This window comes from Rosa chinensis, chromosome 2 (genome assembly GCF_002994745.2).
Source record: "Rosa chinensis cultivar Old Blush chromosome 2, RchiOBHm-V2, whole genome shotgun sequence".
NCBI lineage: Eukaryota > Viridiplantae > Streptophyta > Magnoliopsida > Rosales > Rosaceae > Rosa > Rosa chinensis.
The window spans coordinates 34142503-34164093 of NC_037089.1; the positions used below are offsets into that span (position 1 = coordinate 34142503).

At 38.0% G+C, this 21591-nt stretch overlaps 2 protein-coding genes across 3 annotated transcripts; both read right to left on the reverse strand.

Annotated features, from left to right (window-relative positions):
- Positions 1-3237: 3237 nt before the first annotated feature.
- Positions 3238-20899, reverse strand: LOC112188373 (sm-like protein LSM5). 2 transcript variants are annotated; one of them, XM_024327478.2, is made up of 4 exons: positions 20742-20899; positions 20525-20648; positions 17604-17676; positions 3238-3500 (listed from the first exon to the last, which is right to left on the reverse strand). In XM_024327478.2, exons 1-4 carry the CDS (start codon positions 20773-20775, stop codon positions 3468-3470), a joined length of 264 nt encoding a protein of 87 aa, XP_024183246.1. In that variant the 5' UTR covers positions 20776-20899; the 3' UTR covers positions 3238-3467. The 2 variants fall into 2 exon arrangements, with proteins under 2 accessions (XP_024183246.1, XP_024183245.1); XM_024327477.2 differs by lacking the exon at positions 3238-3500 and adding an exon at positions 17075-17374 and having other exon boundaries at positions 20742-20898.
- Positions 5666-8126, reverse strand: LOC112188372 (laccase-15). Its single transcript, XM_024327476.2, has 5 exons — positions 7988-8126; positions 7730-7881; positions 7407-7651; positions 7191-7319; positions 5666-6944 (listed from the first exon to the last, which is right to left on the reverse strand). The coding sequence occupies exons 1-5, from the start codon at positions 8093-8095 to the stop codon at positions 5869-5871; spliced, it is 1710 nt and encodes a 569-aa protein (XP_024183244.1). The 5' UTR covers positions 8096-8126; the 3' UTR covers positions 5666-5868.
- Positions 20900-21591: the final 692 nt, after the last annotated feature.

The window sequence follows — 21591 nt, forward strand, 5'->3', positions numbered from 1 at the left end:
GGAAAAAAAAACAAGATCTTAGCCCACGCGCGTGTTGATGCAGGCGTGCGTAGCGATGGTTTTGGGCTTGAGAAAAACTGGGCCGCTTCCTCTATCTTTTCAGAAATGGGTCTTGTTCTTTTTTTCTTTCTTTTCTTTGTTTTCTGTTTTTTTCTTTTCTGGGCCGGGTCTTTTCTTTGGGCCTTCTTTTTTTTTCTCGCTAGGCCTCAGGGCCTTTTTCTTATTTTGGGCCTGCTCTTTACTTTGGGCCGAGTCACGTTTTTTTTCTTTTTTTTCTCTTCTTCTTCCTTCTTCGCGTCTTCTTTCTTCCTTCTGGTTCTCTCTTCTCCTTTTCTAGCAAAGCTGCTGCATCGGGCCAGTGCAGCAAGCCAGGCGAGAGTGAGGTGGAGCGTTGGACGATGAGCCGCTGGAGCTGGGCTGGGATGGGGAGCAGCAACGATGGGATCGCTGGGATCTGCAGGTTGGTGGTGTGTTGCAGGAGACAAGGTTAGGATGCAGGCTGCTGCAGGGGCTTGCAGGGATCACGGTGGACTGATGAGGGGTTGGCAGCGTGCTGGGTGAGGAAGGAGCGGGGGTTGGCAGCTTGTTGGAATAGGAGGCTCGAGGGGAGGTGATCCGGTCTGGACGGGAAAGAGATTTTTTGTTTTTTTTTGTTTTGTTTATTGTGACGGCAAAGAAAACTTTTTTTTTCTTTCTTCTAGGGTTTTGTTTTTTTTCTCTTGGCTATTTGCTCCGAGCGTGCTAATAATGTGTAAAAGTGAAATGAGAATTGGAATTTGTCTACTCATTTCATTTCATAGTCCCTTTATATAGGGAGAGAATTACAATGGAAACATCGATTAACATCAATTATAATAAGGATAGTAAATGTTGATTATGATGTCATTGCAATTCCTTAATTCTCTCTTTTGTCAGTTTCTTTTACGAAAACACATAATGTGTTTTTCCTTTAACATTTTCATTAATTTTCTGCCATGTATAGAAGGGATGGACGAGAATGGCTTATGAAAATTGATTTACACTTTTAAAAAGTAGTAGTCAATTTCCCCCTAGCTAGCCAGCTAAGGTTTGAAAAAATTTATGACGGAACAAGCTAGTAACTAATCCAATAGTCAGTAAATTTAGCCGCTACTACTCTTTGCAGTCGGCGATTACTTACTATTCTTTGCAGTCAGCGAGTAGTAATCAGGTAGTGGAATGAGGTATACCTAATCAAATATCATCGAGAAAATAGCAAAGCATGGACATTTTCTTTTCAACATTAATCACCGAAAGTGATTAAATAAAGTGTGTTCCTTTAAGTACTTAAGCAAGCACGGTGAACGATGATTTCTTGCACTTTTCTATTTTCGATTTGGGGATTTAGACTTGAAACCATCAAGATTCACAACCTCAATCCTCACTTAAATTAATCAGTGAGGAATTCATGCATCACAAATTTTTCTTGCTTAAATTTTCTCACGGATTAGCATAGATGAAGACTTTGGGCTTCCCCACAAATTAGTGATTGCAAAGAATCTCACAGATTAAGAATTTGATAACGAACCTTGATCACGACCTAATTATCCAAAAACATGCGTTCGCTTTTGATCTTTATCCAGCCATTGTGAGAATTTGACTTTAAGTTCACTACTCTTTAGTTACAAAACGTCAATTTTTGGTTCTTCAAACAGAACCCCTCATCATGTGATAATATACCAATCATTAATCTCCATCCGGTTTAGTAAATTATGACTGTTGGAGTCAGCTGACCAAACAAAACAGAAACAAGGTGGTTTAAATTAGTACAATGACACACTAGCAACAAGGTGGAATCTCTAGTTAACTCAAGTCTAGAATTCAATCATGAAGATTGAAGGGAGTTGAAAAGTATTGTAGATGAAGTAGAAGCAGACCCAAACTTGTCGTTATATGTAAGATCGATGAAACTATAGCTGCTACGTACATCATCCGTTAGTTAAGGTTGATAGCACAATCCAAAACAAAGTAGCGATGAAACTATGACATCATCCGTTAGTTAAGGTTGATAGCACAATTCAAAACAAGGTAGCCTGCGCAGTTGCTATCGAGTATTGGAGATCTGTATAGTTTAACTGCTCTAATCATTTATATTGATTACTATACCAATCAGTCAGCTTGACATCTCTTCCATGCTGGCAGTGCAATATTTTATTATTATTACTATTATTATTATTATTATTATTATTATTATTATTTTGTGTGCCTCAATAGACTTAAATTTCTGGCTCCGCCACTGCATCCCACTCTAATTGTAGAGGCGAACTGTGTAAAGTGTGACAAAGCACTGTACAAAGGATGGAATAGAGGGGTTAACTTCTTAGAGAGAGTATCAGTGCACCGATGTAAACTTATACCAACATAAATGGACAGTTAGAGATAACATCAAGTACATTTTTGTATTATTAAAAAAAGTTATAAATATCAATGACTGAGATCTGTTATAAATATCAATGACTGAGATCTGTTGAATTTGTTGGGTCACTTACACTGACGATGCATAGAAGAATTTTCGCTGCTCTTATTAATCTTTTTCGCTTTTGGCTCAAAACGAGGAGAAATTTTAAATACACACCCCTAACTACTTAAGGGTGTGTATTAAAAACTTCTCCAAAACGAGGGATAGAGAGGCAACAAACATCTTTATACGCAATGTAATATTAGAGAAAAATGAAGAGATACAAAGAGACAAATCAAAACCTTCCTAATGAAACACAACATACCAGGATGAAACAAGCTAACAAAACGAAACTGTGGAAGACCTAAATGGTCACTGTTACAGCACAGAATTCTGCTCTATTCATACTAGAATCTTCTACTCTTCAGCTTTTATTATCTTGGAAGTGAATGGATCAATGATTACCTCCGACTTAGGGCGCTTTTCCTCACATTTACTCAAGGATCAAACCGGACTCCTGGGATCTATTTGAGAGATCAGCTAAAGGACATTGCATCTAACAGGCTGAGAATTATCCTTCTAGCTAGCTCCAGTACTTGGAAATGAGTTCTATCTAGAGCTCATCTAGAAGAAGTTGGAGAAGAAAGAGAAGGTAGGGAAGGAAGCCACCCGGAGTTAACATTATGGTTTTTACTCGTTACTTTCGGTTCACGCCTAATTAACCTAGAAAATGTCAACAGAACAATATCAGCATTTTCTATTTTGCTGGTTTCACTTCAGTCTACAATGAGCATATTAATATATTTGTTAACAACTGAAGTACTGAACTGTTAAACTTCCACTACACATCAGAAAAATTGAAGTTTATATCCATATTACATTATCAGTGCATTTAAAACCACTCAGGGCAACTAGAATTCAGAAGAAACATAATCCATCCATCATACAAGTTCCCTACCACGTCCTACAACCATGTCACCTAGCAACAACAAAAAGCTGGGTCTCCATGGAAAAACTTCAACTGATAAGATTGTAGACTTCCCTTGCTCTATTACTCTGATTCAGGGGAGCCACCTGGGACCAGCTGCATTGTGCCCATAATATTAGAAGATTGATGAGTTAAAGCTTGCAGATAATAGTTTAAAGCGTAGATGATCAGATGCAAAGTTTAATGGGTGGAGAATTATCGGCGATATTGGAATTTCTCCTGCAAATCTTTTGCAAGGGTTTCGAAACGAGGTCACAGAAATTGGATCAACCACATGAAGACGAGCCGAACTGAATTCAACGGAAATCCCAATTCTTACAATGGCAATGTTGTTTCCGTTGAATAAAATCTGATCAAGCTTGGTTATCCTTTTTCCTTCTGCAGTAATCTCACTGCAATACAAAGAGATAAGCACACATTAAACAATATAAAAGCTTTCCGATATTAGCAGGTACAAAAATAACACAAAATGTTAGGTAATTATTCAAGTAAGTAGTCTAAAATGCGCACGCACACGCACAACAACAAAATAAAATAGAGAAACGGAGAGGAAAGGGGCCTGAAAAGCCAATAAGAGACTGTGACTAATCGGATATGTCTACATTCTATTGAGGAGAGTTTCCTAGCACCTCATATTAGCAAAGAAGCCAAATAGCCAAACAATAAGACCAAACATATGAGGCTATTAAGTATGGACAAGGGACTCGTCAGAACTAAAGATAGACAACTGTAAGACTAAATATGAAATGAAAAAAATCAAAATTGCAACTTGCAGGTGCTTGCATCTGTTATTATGTTCGGTTCACTGGAATTATTGACAGTGTTAAAATCGGCACAAATTTATTATCAGAATCTGCAGCTACTCTTTCTTATCTGCATTTTTCTTCTGCATAAAATCACTTGCAGCCGATCATTCATGGAAATATCAAGTCTTCTGATATATTATCCACAGATCGCTTGGTGGCCGAAGTCACTGGTTTTGAGCTTCTATGCTCGTCCCTAGCTACTACTGAATCCTAGATAAGCACATTGGTTCAGAGGACATGCACATAAAAGTGATGTCTGTAAGGCTTTGGATCAAGCGGTTTTGTTGGACAGGGGAGATGCCTGTGTGCTTAAAAAGACCTGAAAGTCAAAGAATCATAACTTCACATTTTGTTTAATTTGTCCGTGGAGTGAAGCTTGCCTACTTCAGATTCTTGTGCCACAAGTAGTTGTAATTGAGGGAAACAGAGAACTAAGTGAGAGAAGTTGAGTAGCGCAGAAAGGCCTGGAATGGAATGTTGTATGACACAGAGAGCAGCCTACATAGTTCAAATAAACAGCCCCTACATTACAATGAAAATGTATTTAAATTTGACTCACCCTGTATCTCAGTTACCAATTTTCTCATTTCCCATTTCCCATTTTCTTTTAAATATAATTAGGAGATGCTTTTTATGTAACAGTATTGGGTTAGGTTACTTGTATATTACTTGTATATCACTCAAACGTCTATGTTTTATGTTGTGTTTTTAAGTTTGGTTTGCCTTTGAAGGAAAGTTTACTGAACGTGAGGTTGTCAAGTACGCAAATTTAAAGACAAGTGGAGGAGGGCAAATCAATCTTTTTATAAATGACCTTAACATTCTTGCCCAAATCAACAATAAAAAAATGTGATCAAGTTGTTGGGCTACTGTTTAGAGACTAAAGTTCCCATTTCGGTTCTCTAATCAGAGCCTTTTCAGAAAAAATGGGAAGATTGCACTGGCATATTGGGATATCCTCATAGAGATAGCAGCAGGGGAATGTCAAAGTGTTCCAACGTATATAAATCAGTCAATAAAAGAGCAATCATAACTTCCAATTTCCTTCTTCCATCGAATTACAAATTGGCCGGTTGCAGAATCTTGCACTACAAGTAATGGAAGAAAACAGAGCTTGCACAAAGATGCCTCAAGTTGAATAGTCAAGAAAGGCTCACAGTGGAAGAAACGGCCGGAGGGTAAAAGATGGAAGAGGCTGTCGGAATCTTACAGTTCATGCTACTTGACAACTATCTTGGCATTGAGAGTAGTAGTTGATGGTAAATTAGAAAATAGGGCAGTTGTCCAATTGATTGGGTGAACGATAGGTAGCTAGCTACTTTAATTGTCATTTTCCTTTCTTGTTTTTCTCCTTCCTAAACTTTTGCCTCTAATAATGCCAAGGTTATGCAAAGTTGCAAACGTCCTTTAATTTCCTGGACACAGTGTGCTGGGAAACCCGTTGGGACAAAACAATCAATACTAAGGCTAGCAATCTTCTTCATATAAATAACTTTCCAAACAACATTACAAGTGTAGCTATCAATAACGATCTGCTTATCGGAACATATTAGGCTAAACCAAATAACTAAATCCATATATATATATATACAAACAAACATGTATGTTGCATGCCCAAATTTATTCAAATGAATCACATATTTGTGGCGAGCCAGCCTTCAGCAAGGTGGCATATCTGGTGGTGGAGGTAAGATTTGAGCTTTAGGTCCCTTTCCATTTTTAACTATAAATGTCGTATCCATGCCCCATGACATATGCCTATCCAGATGGCAATGCATAAACCAAACTCCAGGATTGTCAGCCTTGAATCTGATGGTAGTCCACCCATTTACAGGGACAGCAATTGTGTTTTGAAGAGGAGGATCAACAAGATTGTATTTCAAAGGGTCCTTATCCTTGTCAAAGTTCCCAAGCCCCAATCCAACCACATAGAAACTGTAACCATGAAGATGCATTGGATGGTCATCCCCTGCCACCAAATTAGTCCCCTGAAACACAAGCTCCACTGTCGCGTTGTACTCCAGTACCTGCACCTCTGTCCCTCGTTTTGGGGTCTGAAGGTACAGCGGCAAGTACTGTGCTGTAAAGTTAAACAGCAAAGGCGGGAAATCTGGAAACCGAGTTCCAAATACCCCGTTGACATGGTAATAGTAAGCTTGTAGTATGTCAATGCTAGGGTTCACAAAGCTAATGTTGTTTACACTAGCGGCCAGACGCGTCCCGTTAGGCCCAGCACATGAATTATTGGGGCACTGGAACGTGTTGACGGAGACGGTATAAAACAAGGGAGTTGTAATTTTTAGTGGAACGTCAATGGGATGGTTTTTATCAGCCAAGCTCCTGAGACTACCACTAAAATGAACTGATGCATTAGTGTCATTGTGAGCAGGAAGATTAGGAAACAAAGGGGTTGAAGAAGGGGTGTAACCCCGATTCTTGTATTGTAGTAGGGCTGTGGTGGTGGTGTTATCATAAGGAACAGCGCCACCTACGTAGGCTGTAGCGGCCATGTAGTAGTGGTTAGGCCTCTGATTAGCATGGAGCAAAAGGTCAATGGTTTGACCAGGTGAGATGGTGACATAATCCGTTGTGAAAGGCTTGGTGTAGCTAGCATCTGTTCCTACGACTGTGACTTTGTGATTGGCGACGGCGAAAAACAGAATCTCTTGCAGACCGGAGTTGATTAGTCTCAGTAGGTAGGTTTTGCCATAATCAACCATCACCTTGAACGTCTCTGCAAATCAGGCACATAATAATGAGAATTTTAGTACTAAGTAGGTGAAAGAATCTCAGTGCTCCAACAACATCATACATTGGCAAAATAACATACTGATGTTGATATCCTTGGGTTCGGTTTAGAGCTTAAACCGTCTCTGTGCCACAATATTCAATCGGTTTAGCAGTGCATTGAGCGTCAAGGCTCAATAGGCCAAAGACTTTACCCAAGATAAATGATTAATTATATAGTTGGAGTGCTGACCTGATTTAGAGCATGGATACAGATCGCCAGGTTGACCATTGATGAGATAAGCGTCGGAAGTATTAGGTTCCCCTCCGGCTTGAAGAGTTTGAGTATAAAGGTTCCCTATATCTACCTTCCACCACTCTCCTGCAATTTTCAACGCACAACTCAGTTCTTTACATTAGTCAAGCGATTAGAATGGATAATTAAAATGATCCATAGCTAATTAAGTACCCAATATGATTGGAATTTCTGCATGAGGCTTGCCAAAAGGGTAATTCTTCTTCTTGTTGGGGTATATGATGATGGGACCGTGGACAGTGGCTCGATCCCACTCACTGTGAGCATGCCACCAAAGGGTGCCTTCCTCCTTTGAGAAAATGATCTTTTGGGTGAACTTGGCTCCCGGTTGAATTGGGCATTGTGTGATATACTCTGGTCCGTCCGACCATGGATTTCTTGGTTGCGCAACACCATGCCTGCTCATGATCAAATAGCTTGTTATATATATATGGATTGAAAAGCTAAAAACCTGAAACAATCAAGTGAGAACGCACCAGTGAATAGTAATGTTACGATTGCCTTTGTTAAAGACATCGACGATGATAGTGTGTCCTTTATGAACATGCAAAGCCGGTCCCGGAAACTGGCCATTTACAGTCAAGATGTTCTTTGTGCTGCAGAGTCTTTTGTACGGAGTGTTTTCCACCTACATACACATTTAAATCGTTTTATTTAACTCGTTAAAACGATCATTATATGATACGTACACAACGCCGTATATGCATATATAGGCAATACAACACATACCCTACCACAAAAGTGTAACGAGCTGGCCAAGCCTGGCAATGGAGGAGGAAGCCATTAATAGCCAATAACAACCCCAAAAGTTGCAGATGCAGGCTAATTCTGGAAACCTTCATCTTCAAAACAACATGCACTAATTAATTAGTACAAATGATCGATGTATATATATACATATCGAGCAGTTATATATAGACATGCAGGGGCGGAACTACATAAAGCCTGAGGGGTTCAGAACACTCCAAGGAATTTAACACGGTAGCTAATTAATGAATACTTTATGTGTAAATGACATACTCCAGCCAATTGAACCCCGGCCCCAGCCTGCATCTTTTTTTTTGAAGGGGTTTGGAACCCAGTCTAGCTAGGAGCCTCAGCCCCACGCCCGGTTTCATTTATTGAAATATTACTGGGAGAACTTAAAACATGAACCCCGTGCTACATTAGAAAGATTACAAACATCCTCGTAGAGAACATCCCGAATAATAACAGAAGTCTCATCGAATCATATATCAGAAATATAATATAATTAAAACTAGCAAGGTGCGCTAACCTGTTGGCTATACTGTTTGCTTCACGGAAGATGTGGCTAACCTGAATTAAGTGAAAAGATGTCAAACATAACTTACAATCATCGATAATACGCCCAATTTCAGATATGTCTTCCACATCACGCTATAGAGCAGTGACAACAAGGGAACAATCGCTCTCAACATCAATAACGGTCATGTCCTGATGGATCGCCAATAAGATCACAACCCTACATGCCCATCAATAACGGTCATCTTCTTCTTATGTAGTCATAATTATATAAATATATATAAAGGAAAATGAGTAGTCATAATTATATAGATAATATATAAAGGAAAATGATTTGTGGGCTCAATCAAGTTTAAGATTTGAGATTTGAATTTTTTTATTTTTTTATCAAATAAATTCATTCATACGGAAGTGCTATAGGTGGTATGAATCGAATGATACAATCAAAGAGCCACTAATGACCGACCTATAACATCAGACTAACGGATCTAAACAAGACTTCCTAAAGGAGCTACTAAATCTCTGGTACATCGTGAGGCCGGAACAATGGTCACACTGACCAAGGAGACTCAAAAATCCGACATAGTGCCAACAACATTGGTAAGGACACGTCAGTATACCAACCGGGTAGCAACTCTGAACCCATGAAAGATTTACATGCACTCGAGTCAACCCCACCTCCTAAGTAGTGAATACACGTGATAAAAAGCGGGTGAAAACAGTCATCACTCGATTAGCTGTGTCTTGTAATCAGCCAACAACAGAAACAGTCAACCACAAAGGATCGAACATTATTCAAAACAAAGACACAGAAACTAGAAAAGAAAACAACCTAGAAAAAAACAAGGAGATTCAACAGCACTCCAGGGCTAAAAGAGAGGCCCAAATTTGAAGATACGCAGACTACCACACTCTGTACCCCACATCAAACCAAGCCTGCCCACCAGCCCAGGACCAAACCAGCTTCTGTTGCCCGTTGACCGCCGTGACCACTGATCCCTCGCACCTCCGTCGTCCAACCATTGGTTATAGATTGAGACACCTCACTTGTCTTCACAATCATCGATGTTATGGTCACATCCACTAGAATCACAGCCTCACCACTCTACCCATTAGCACAACCCCTGGGACACCCCACCGGAACCCAACTGGAGATCGATCTTACTTTAGATCACTAAGAAACTCCGACCCAAATTGTAGAGCACCCAGACCTGCCCGATCCAAACAAACAGACACCGGATCAGGGAACAAAACCCCTAGCCAAGCACTTTTCCAACACCGATCTGGTCCCTCCCTCGCCAGCAAAGATGGATCTACAACCTTGCCTCACTTCTGCCCTCCTTCTACACCATCACCAACCCACCAAAACAAACAAACACTGGGATAGAAGCAAAAATGCGTGCACTCCAAAACAACTAAAAACCCCTCCCGGACCGAGACATAGCGGCGTATTTACTGACTATGCTCGACCGGGAGAGACAAAGTCTCTATCTCTGTTTTTCTTTTTTTCTTTAACGCGTGAGGCGCGTTCTAGCTAATAATTAACTGTTTGTTGCTTAACTACTACAACCTTTTTCCAAAAAAATCATGACAACCATATTAAGTTGTTGCGACTATAGAGGCTAAGGAAATTGGAGCAGAGGAGGTTCAAGGACTTCTGCTTTCAGCCATAGGAGACGTCGTTGCTGGTTATGGTGGCCATTGCAGTTTTGAATGCCTTAACGATCACCAATTTGGCTTAAATTTTGCAGAGATGATCTATACATTAGGACCTAAAAATTGAACGGTTAAGATGTGAAAATATGATCGAAAAATGGGTCAAAACTTAAAATCCGTACCTAAGAAAAATTGCGGACGTCTGCAGTGGAGAAGCGCTATATATATATAACTATACACATCTCCCTGTCTTGATGCCTCTACACAATCCTTGGTCCTGCCTCTGAAAACATTTCCAATATTTTCATTCTCTGGGTCATGAAATACACTGTGCCCATGACCCATGGCACAAAATACACTGTGCTCGTGACCCAGATGGTGAAATTAACACTAAAAAGCAGTGAATAGTGGGTGACCTGGTGACCCAACTAGTGAACATGCTCTTAGTTTTGACACTATTTTTATTTTTTTATTTTTTTTTATTTTTTATATATCACTCATCGTGACCTTCTAGGTTTTTAAGCTTGATCAACTCATCATAAGGGTTGTAGAGTAACTTATAAAAAAGATTAAAAAAATTTAGTTGCTTGCTATGGTCGAAATCTAAAGAAAAATTACACGACTTTATCTTTTTGGTAAGATCTATTTTATTCTCGACCCCAACTAAGTTACAAGTCTTTGGTCCTGCCCCTGTAGACATGGTTTAAATAAGCATTGATCGAGCATAAATGTATTGAGAGAGTTAACCATATATATATATATATATATATATATATATAGACACACACACATTGTATATCATTATTGTTGACACTAATTAAAAATTATTATATCACTTATCGTGACCTTCTAGTTTTTGAGCTTGATCAGCTCATCATAAAGGGGTGTAGAGTAACTTATAAAAAAATAAAAATAAATTAAGTTTCTTGCTATGGTCGAAATCTAAAGAAAAAATTACACAACTTTATCTTTTTGGTAAGACGGCTATATTATTCTTGATCCCACCTAAATTACAACTCTTTGGTCCCGCTCCTGTAGACATGGTTTATATAAACATTGATCGAGCAGGAATGTATCAAGAGAGTTAACCATACACACACAGACTAGATGATCCGAGGAATAGGTCGAAAGCACGCATCTTCAACAATAAAAACTATTTTTTTAGCTAAATTTTCTAAAAGTTAAATTTGGTTAGTAAATTTCTAACTTTTGCTCCACTAGCGTTAGCTAAACTGAAAAAAATGAAACGTGGAGTGTTTAGCTTTTTGTTATTTTCTCTCTCCTCTCTACCTAAATTTAGATAGAGATCGATTTTAGCAAAAGCCAAATTTGGCTCCTTAGCAAACTCTCTATAAGCATTTTTAGCAGACTCTCTATTTTGGCTCCTTAGCTATTTTGGAGAGCGTGTTTAGCTTTTTATATATTTTAGCAATTATACCAGACTCCTAAGTGGCTCTCTATTATAACTTTTAACTATCTCACTCCTAAATATAGAGAATGAGATGAGGCTCTCTATAATTTATAACATTCATTTTTAGTTATTTTATGTAATTTTTAAATACATTTAAACTAGCTATGTAACCTTCCTTTAAAAAATAATATAAATTCAAAACTAGCTCTAATAGAGAGCACTGATGCAGACATATTTCTAAAGTGGCTAGCCAAAATGACTTTTTAGCTACTTTGGCTAAAATTTGACTAAAAAATGGCTAGCATTGCTAAAGATGCTCATATAGCTATTCAGCTGTATTGCTAAACTATCTCAAATTATTCAAATTTTTAACTTTTTGTTAAAATAGCTAGTCTCTTGGAGATGCCAATCTCCAACAATGAAAGTAATCTTCTTTAGCTAAATTCTCTAAAAATTAAACATAAATAGCTTTTTTTTTTTGCTCCACCAGTGTAAGTTATTTGTAAGTTAAACTAAAAAAATTTGAACGTGAAATTGTTTAACTTTTTTTTTATTTTTTCTCTCCTTCTCTAGCTAAATATAGCTAGCCATTTTAGCTAAAGCTAAATTTAACTTAGATATAGCTAGTCTGTTGGAGTTGATTTTGCTTTAAAAATAGTTATATATAACTAAAAATGCATTGCCTAAAGTACTTTATCTCTCGTGGACAAAGACCGACATGCCCTATATTTGCACGTTGTTAAGTGATAACAAGAACTTTCAAAGGTTCATTGTATAAGCATTTTTTCCATGGTTAACGGTTGATTAATCTCCGTAAGCACAAACTCATAGCCAGGCAAGTACTACACATACATGCTTTACTTTTTCTGATTTTCATTATTAGTCGAAGCCCCCTAATCTATACCAGAGTAGATTAACCATTCTTACCCACCTTTTGTTCTTTTCCAAGTTATAGTCAACAAAGTTTGCCACATTTCCTATTTGATGCCACTAACATCCGAGCCCTATAGCTCTAGCAAGACATTATACCCACGACAATAGGTGGCTAGGTGCATGCTCCATTTCCTGGGTGTCAACATCTTGGTAACTTGGTTCAAGGTATCAAGGCTCTATTGACCACTTTTTTATCACATATTTACATCTTAACCGTTCAGTTTTTAGGTATATATGAGTATATCACTTCTGTAAATTTTCAGCCATATTAATGATCGTTAAGCCATCCAAAACTGCAATTTTCACGAACGGTTCAGGTTGGACAGATTCGGTTCGTTTGTGTAAATTGCAGTTTTGGATGCCTTAACTATCATCAATTTGGCTGAAAATTTACAAAGATGATCTATACATTAAGACCTAAAAACTAAAGGGTTAAGATGTGAATATGTGATCGAAAAGTGGTCAAAATATAGAAATCCGTACCGTAAGGTAAGTTAAGGACCTCCTTAGCATAGAAGGATTGTATCACAATGATCCTAGTTTGTTTATTTTGTAAGCTTCCAATGTAATTTTTTTCCTGAATTTTAAATGCAATTCCTCATATGGTATTTGAACATATTCATAAATTATAACTATATGCATAGAGTCAGGTAGAGACTATTGAACAAATGGTTGTTGAGATAACTATTATACATCACCAGTTTCTCTTAACAAAAAAAGAAAAAGAAAAAAACGACAGATCAAGCAAGAGTTTGTTAGCCATCTCAACTTCAACTCTAACAAATCCGGCATCACATTTCATAAATATCATTGGTCAAATTTAAGACACAACACAATAGAGGGCAGTACTATATACAACCGATGTTTTTTACAATCATCTCTTATTCTAGCCAAGAGCCCTTATTCTAGCCAAGAGCCAAACATAGAGATCAAACAACCCTTTCATAAAACCTAAAACTCATCACTTCTTCAAGAGTTCCTTGGTAGGATTGGTGGCACATAATTTTGTGACTTAAACCACTTCAACCAAAGTAACAGGAAAAGTATCTTAGAGGACTAGAAATGACATATATTGGTTGCTGAATCTATGGAAATTGAAAGAGCATATTGAATGTTATAATTAACATAAACCAAGAACAAAATGGTTCTCTCACTACTCATTCAATTGTACCATTTTAGTATATATATAATTTCCTTTCGAGCTCTTTGTCTATTAACCAACTGTAGTAGTGGTCATGCATGACATGGTTTAAAATGATTGAGCTGATATATATAGACAGAGTAAACCATAGAACTGGTGATGATTGATGCTTAAAACGCATCTTCTCTTTATGTTCTATAGCTTGACTAGCTAGTACATGCACTTTTAACTTTTTTTTGGGGTAGATAGCTATCAGTTGATCTTTTCGTTATGATTAACTTGATTACTTGAAGAGTTTGTAGAGTTCAGCTTTGATGAGTGAGATCTACATATCTTCTAAGAGCAAGTTCATCTGTTGGGTCAGCAGGTCACCCACTATTCACTGCTTTTTAGTGTTAATTTCACCCTCTAGGTCACGAGCACAGTGTATTTCGTACACTGGGTCACCCTGTCCAATGTTCTGGGTCACCATGGTGAACTGCACAGTGTATTTCGTGCCCTGGGTTACGGGCACAGTGTATTTCGTGACCTAGAGAATGAAAATATACACTAAAAAGTAGTGAATAGTAGGTGACCCGGTGACCCAACAGTTGAACTTGCTCTTATAATTAAGACGAAGCTTCCTATAACACCCAATTATTGTTTCCTAGAAGTAGGCCAAGTTAATTTTGTATCTGGGTCACTTGAGGGGTTGACGTGTGACTGTCTATGCACCTGTGGTGTCGACGTGTGTCCTTTCCTCTCTTGGAGGGTTTGCTACAATTGGAATATGGGATGGATATTCCCTTGTTATGTCTATCTTCCTTTGTTTGTTTGTGTTTTCCCCATCCTGTGGGTTTTGTAACTGTTTTTGTGTTTGTAAGGTTATGTTTATCTAATAAAAATAGGACAATTCTTATATTCACCCTTACGGTGAACGAGCATATTCATCCCTATTATCGATTAACATACTTTTACTTAATAAATTTATAATCCAACTGTCCATATATTAAATTAGTCTTTAAAGATCATCTCTGTAAAAATCAATCGAGTCAAAAATTGTTTAATTATCTAATTGAATCAAATAAATGGATGGTTCTAACAACACTTACTACCATTAATTATGATGAACCGTCCATGTATTTCATAGAAATAAATAACTAAAAGGACTTCAATTTGATTGATTTTTTACAGAGCTAATCCTTGTATTACGTTATACAACATGGATGGTTGGATTAGAAAATCACGAAGTTATTATGTGTTAATTGCATGAGAGAGTGAATATGCTAATTCACCCAAGGGGTGAACCTAAGAATTGTTCATAAAAATATCCTCGCACCCTTCAAAAAAAAACCACACATTTTTTTTTTCTTTTCAACACTTTTTCTATATCCATGTTTTAATCTGGTTAAATATAATTAGTTTTCATTAATTTTCTGCCATTTCTAGTAGGATGGATGAGAAAGGCTTATGAAAATTGATTTACACATTTAAAAATTAGTAGTCAATTTCCCACTAGCTAGCCAGCTAAGGTTTGAAAAAATTTATGATGGAACAAGCTAGTAACTAATCCTATAGTTAGTAAATTTAGCCAGCTAATATTCTTGGCAATCACGGAGTAGCAGTTTAGTGGAATGACGTATACCTAATCCAATATCATTGAGAAAACAGCTAAGCATGTACATTTTCTTTTCAACATAAATCACTGAAAGTGATTAAATAAAGTGTGTTCCCTTGAGTTAAGCAAGCACAGTGAAAGGTGATTTCTTACACTTCTCTATTTTAAATTCAGTGATTAGACTTGAACCACTAGAGATTCAGAACCCTCGCTTAAATTAATCAGCGAGAAATTTATGCATCACAAATTTTTCTCGCTTCAATTTTCTCACGAATTACTATAGACGATGACTTTCGATTTTCTTACAAATTAGTGATTGCGAGGAATCTCACATAATAAGAATCTGATAACGAAGCTTGAACACGACCTCATTATCCAAAAACATGTGTTTGCTTTTGATCCTTATCCAGCCATTCTGAGAATTTGACTTTAAGTTTATTACTCATTAATTAGTTACAAAACGTCAATTTTTCGTTTTTCAAACATAACCCTTTAATATGTGATAATATACCATCATTAATCTCCATCTGGTTTAGTAAATTATGACTGTTGGAGTTAGTTGACCCACCAAAACAGAAACAAGATGTGGCTTAAATTACTCCAATGACACACTAACAACGAGGTGGAATCTCTAGATAACTCAAGTCTAGAATTCAAACATGAAGGGACTCAAAAAGTATTGTAGATGAAGCAAAAGCAGAGTTAAACTTGTAGTTGTATTTAAGATCGATGAAACCAAAGCAAGGTAGCCGCGGCCTGTTGCCATCGAATATTTGGAGATCTGCATAGTGTAACTGTTCGATCTGATCATTTAAATTGAATTATATACCAATCAATCAGCTTGACTGTCAAATGTTGGCAGTACAATATTATGTAAATGCCATGTCCGTTAACCACCTTCTTTGCATTCTCTGATGCCGACTGGGCTGGCTGCCCGGTTAGCAGCTGGTAATGATGACTGATATCATGGTAAGTAATAGATTATTCTGGCAAACTCCCACTAAAACGCAAACAAGTTTCAAGAATTGCCTCCCACTCTGATTGCAGAGGCTAACTGTGTAAAGTGTGACAAAGCACTGTACAAAGGATGGAGTAGGGAGGTTAACTAGCTTCTTGAGCTTCTGGAACTGGAACAATGCTTATTCTGCTCTTATTCTTTTTTCCTTTTTTCTTTTCTTTTGGCTCAAAACGAGGGATAGAGGTAGAGGCAACAAACATCCTTATACGCAATGTAATATTAGAGAAAAAAGAAGAGATACAGAGAGACAAACCAAAACCTCCCTAATGAAACACGACAGACAAGAATGAAACAAGCTAACAAAACGAAACTGTGGATGACCTAAATGGTCACTATTACAGCACAAAATTCAGCTCAATTCATTCTAGAATCTTCTACTCTTCAGCTTTAAATATTTTGAAGTGGATGGCTCTCTGATTACCTATGAGGCTTTGACTTGGGGGTGTTTTCCCCCACATTCACTCAAGGATCAAACCGGACTCTCGGGATCTATTTGAGAGATCAGCAAAAGGAGATTCCATCTTACAAGCTAAGAATTATCGTTCTAGCTAGCTCCAGTACTTGGAAATGGGTTCTATCTAGAGCTCATCTCGAAGAAGATACAGAAGAAAGAGAAGGTAGGGAAGGAAGCCACTGGGGCGGCTAGAGTAAAAGCCTGAGAGAGGCTTTTGTGCGTGTTAACAGGAAATTTCTTCCCCAGAGTCGACATTATGATCTTTACTCATTACTTTCGGATTACTCCCAATTAACCTAGAAAATGCTAACAGAACATTATCAGCATTTTCTATTTTGCCGGTTCCAATTCAGTCTACAATGAGCATATTAATATATTTGTCAGCAACTGAACCGTTAAATTTCCATTACACATCAGAAAAATTAAAGTTCATATCCAAATTACATTATCAGTGCATTTAAACCACTCAGAGCAACTAGAATTCAGAAGAAACATAACCCATCCATCATACAAGTTCCCTACCACGTCCTACAACCATGTCACCTAGCAACAACAAAAAGCTGGGTCTCCATGGCAAAACTTCCAACTGGTAGATTGTAGACTTTCCTTGCTCTATTACTCTGATTCGGGGGAGCCACCTGGGACCAGCTGCATTGTGCACATAAATATTGGAAGATTGATGAGTTAAAAGCTTGCAGATAATAATTTAAAGTGTAGATGATCAGATGCGAAGTTTAATGGGTGGAGAATTATCCGGGATATTGGAATTTCTCATGCAAATCTTTCGCAAGGGTTTTGAAACGAGGTCACAGAAATTGCATCAACCACAGGCAGAAGAACTGAACTGAATTCAACTAATTTCCATCCCAATACTTACAATGGCAATGTTGTTTCCATTGAGTAAAATCTGATCAAGCTTAGTTATCCTTCTTCCTTCGGCAGTAATCTCACTGCGATACAAAGATATAAGCACACATTAAACAATATAAAAGCTTTTCAATATTAGTAAATACGAAAATAACACAAAATGTCAGGTAATCATTCAAGTAAGTAGTCTAAAATGCGCACGCACACGCACAAAAACAAAATAAGATAGAGAAAAGGAAAGGAAAGGGGCCTGAAAAGACAATAAGAGACTGTAACTAATCAGATATGTCTACATTCTATTGAGAAGAGTTTCCCAGCACCTCATATTAGCAAAGAAGCCAAATAGCCAAACAATAAGACCAAACATATGAGGTTATTGAGGATGGACAACGGACTCGTCAGAAATATAGATAGACAACTGGAAGACTAAATATGAATTGAAAAAATCAAAATTACTCATGTACTGTGAAGCAAACAGAAAAGACTTCCTTTACATTCTAAAGAACCTAAAGCTAAGTATAACAACTATGGTAAGTTCTTTCTCCAAAGATCGGAGGCCCCTAGCTCCCACAGCTGAAATTGCTTAACTAAGGACAATATAAAGGTTTTGTCGAAAACTACATTAACCAATCAAGAGAGTTCTGAGAATCCAGGATCTCTCTACACCACCTTTATCTATTTGATTCCCTATACTTCCTTTGATTATACTCTGTTAGACAGAGATATCCAAGGTCAATCTTCCAGCTCTTCTGATCACATAACTCTACACCATGTCTGAGAAGACTTTGTGAAACTGATAGGGTTCATATAAATTTGTCAAACATTTGTTGCTTAAAAGAAAAAAGGATTTTGTTGAATTGAAAGAAAATTAACAAAAGACTGGACAAGCAATCCTCTAAGAACTCCTAATACACCAGCAAAAACACAGAGCTAAGAAGAAAGAAATGGCAAGTATAAGAGCACGAGAATTAACTCACTGCTGCATTCCGATCTAAGTGAACAGAAAAGAGGAGCTGCTAAAAATCAAAGAAATTGATGCTCATATAAAAGAACTCTATCCCACAATTAGTCAAACTCATCGCCCCTCCCCCCAATTACATCCAAATGACCCAAAACGCTACCATTCAGCACTTCTCCCCAAAACCAACCCCTTCTTTCTCGCTCTCCAAAGCAAAGTTGTATGCCTATCTCCAAAACAAGTATTTACCTGCCATGTGCAGTAATTCAAACTAACACCTGAACTGGGATTTAGCCTTCCAAAATACAAAATAGGGAATTCATAAACTGCTTAGAGTAAGATTGCCTAGAAAATTCACCATAGCCTCCAATATCCACCTTGTCTTGTCTTTATCTACATCAGATGAGCTCAATATCCTCAATCTGGGAATACAAAGTAGGGAATCCATAAACTGCCGAGAGTAAAATTGTCTAGAAAATTCACCATACTCTCCAATATCCACCTTGTCTTGTCTTGTCTACATCACACGAGCTCAATATCCTCAATCTGAGAAGGTAAGGGCAAAAGCTCTGCAGCTTCCAGATCATTCAAATAACGATATGAGTGGAAAACAGCTCTTAGCAACTCCACTTCCCAAAGAAATAACAGCAACAAGCCAAAAATGAAATAGTTCCTAGTAAAATCAGAAACCACTTCCCAAGTTACTGAGTAATTTTTTCTTCCTTCCTTTACACCTTCCCACAATAAACTCTCAAGTTCTCATTAATCTTTCTAACCTGTTAGCTACTCCACTTGGGATCCAAGAAAGAAAGAAATAGTAGGCAGGCCAGCTACTCAGTATGGATCGAACCTTTCTACCATCTGGATTGTTCAAGGTGGTTTGCCTTGGACTTTTATACTAAATCTCTACTTATCAGATTACACGCCCTTAGGGTTAGCCCAAGTGGTAAGGGAGGGTGGGGAAGTTGGTCGGGGACTCTTCCAATGCTCTTTCATATTGGCTTGGAAAGCAACCTAATTTCAGGTGAATTTCCCAAGGAACTCTGTAGACTACCAGTGTTGGTATCTAAACAAACACCAGGTCAAATAGACAATATTGATCTTGAATTGGCTAGGGAGGCCAGCTACTCGGTACAGATTCAACCTTTCTACCATCTAGCTTGTTTCAAGGTGGTTTCCTTTGGACTTTTATACTAAATCTCTACTTATCAGTTCACACGCCCTTAGGGTTAGCCCGAGAGGAAATGGACGGTGGGGAAGTGGGGTAGGACTTAGGACTAGGATAGGTCAGAGGTCCAATTGTTTCACAACGAAAAGGAGGATAAAGGAATATATATAAGTTTACTCAACACAGAGAGCCTCTATAAAAATCACTTGTGTAAATAGCATTGCATCCCAATTCTATCTGCCATATATGCAAAGACAACTTGTGATCAACATATCATATCAAAGAATATCCATGTTTCCTCAATGATAACCTCAACTCCAAACACTTTGGGCATCCATCAAACCAAAATCACCATCATATTATATTCCAGACATACATAATAAAAAATAGATATAAAAACAAAAGGCTTCACATAGAAGAATTGACAAAATGTGATTTTTATTACGAATCCTAACCCCAACTCCCTTCGTATCTATCTAACTGGGAATTGGAAGCTCCAAGGACCGTCCTGCAACCTCAGGGCTTCCTCATTGTTTTACCTCACACTCCACTACCCTCTAATACTCCATCAGATTCAGCTAGGTTCAGCCTCACAGAACTATGAACTACCAAATGAGAGTTGCAATTGCATAGAAGGCCAAAGCCCTAAGCCTTGTTTCCTCCTCTTTATTTTCTCTTAATTTCACCATCAACCAATATGAAATTGAACGCGTTTACAAACCTAAAGCGAGAAAAGAAACCCCCAAATGTTAGGGTTTTATGGAATTAGGGTACAAGGAGAGTGAAGTGAGGGAGGGAAACATACTATTCAGTGACGTCTTCAAGAACCATGTTGACGTAGACATCGAAACCCCTGAGAGTTCCGACGAGCTCCTTGTCGCCCTTCATGATCACCCATATCTTCGACCCTATGCACCGGTCGATCAACTCTGCCGTACCAAACAAAGATTAGATATTATTCCGTGTGATTTTGAGAGAGAGAGAGAGAGAGAGAGTGGAAAACGAAAAGAGTCGAGGAAAACCTGAGGGGAGTAGCTGCGACGGATTGTTCGCCATTCAAAGCCTTTGGCTGCCGGAGAGAAGAGAGAGAGAGAGAGCGAGACCGTGAGTTGTGAACTAAAGCGGGTCCTTGTTTAGAATTTGAGATTCTTGTGATGACGCAATAATCCCTTGCCGTTTTTACCCTTTTAAACCAATCTTCCTTCTCTTCTTTTTCTCTTTGTCCAATTTCGACCCCAAATAGGGAAAATGATCATTTACCCAATTTTAACAACAAACTTGCCCACTTGCTCCACTAACAGTTAACTCCATTTACCCAAAACATTCTAAGGGATTATTTCCCTACTACCCAATTAATTCTTTTTTATTCTTTTTATTTATTTTTATGACTTTTTTGCCCTCTCCTTCTTTCTCACTTAGAGAGAAAAGTCATCCTCCACCATGCTGTGCTCCGGTGACTAGTGGCTGGCAGTAGACTCCGGCGACCGGTGACAGGAATCCTGCGATCGATTATCGGAATCCGGCGACCGGTTACCGTAATCCTGCGATTAGTGACCTGAATCCAAAATCCGGCTACCGGACCGGTGACCGGATTCCTGCGTCTGATTTTATTACCCCCCCCTCAATAATACCCAGTAATCATATTATTGCCCCCCAGTAATCATATTATTGCCCCCAATAATCATATTATTGCCCCCAATAATCATATTATTGCCGTCTAGTGAATTTTATGAACTCCCAAAACCAAAATGAACACACTACAGGCACAATTGATCAATTTATTATCATATTATTGTCCCCCAATAATCATATTATTGCCTCCTAATAATCATATAATTGCCCCAATAATCATATTAGTACCCTCCAATAATC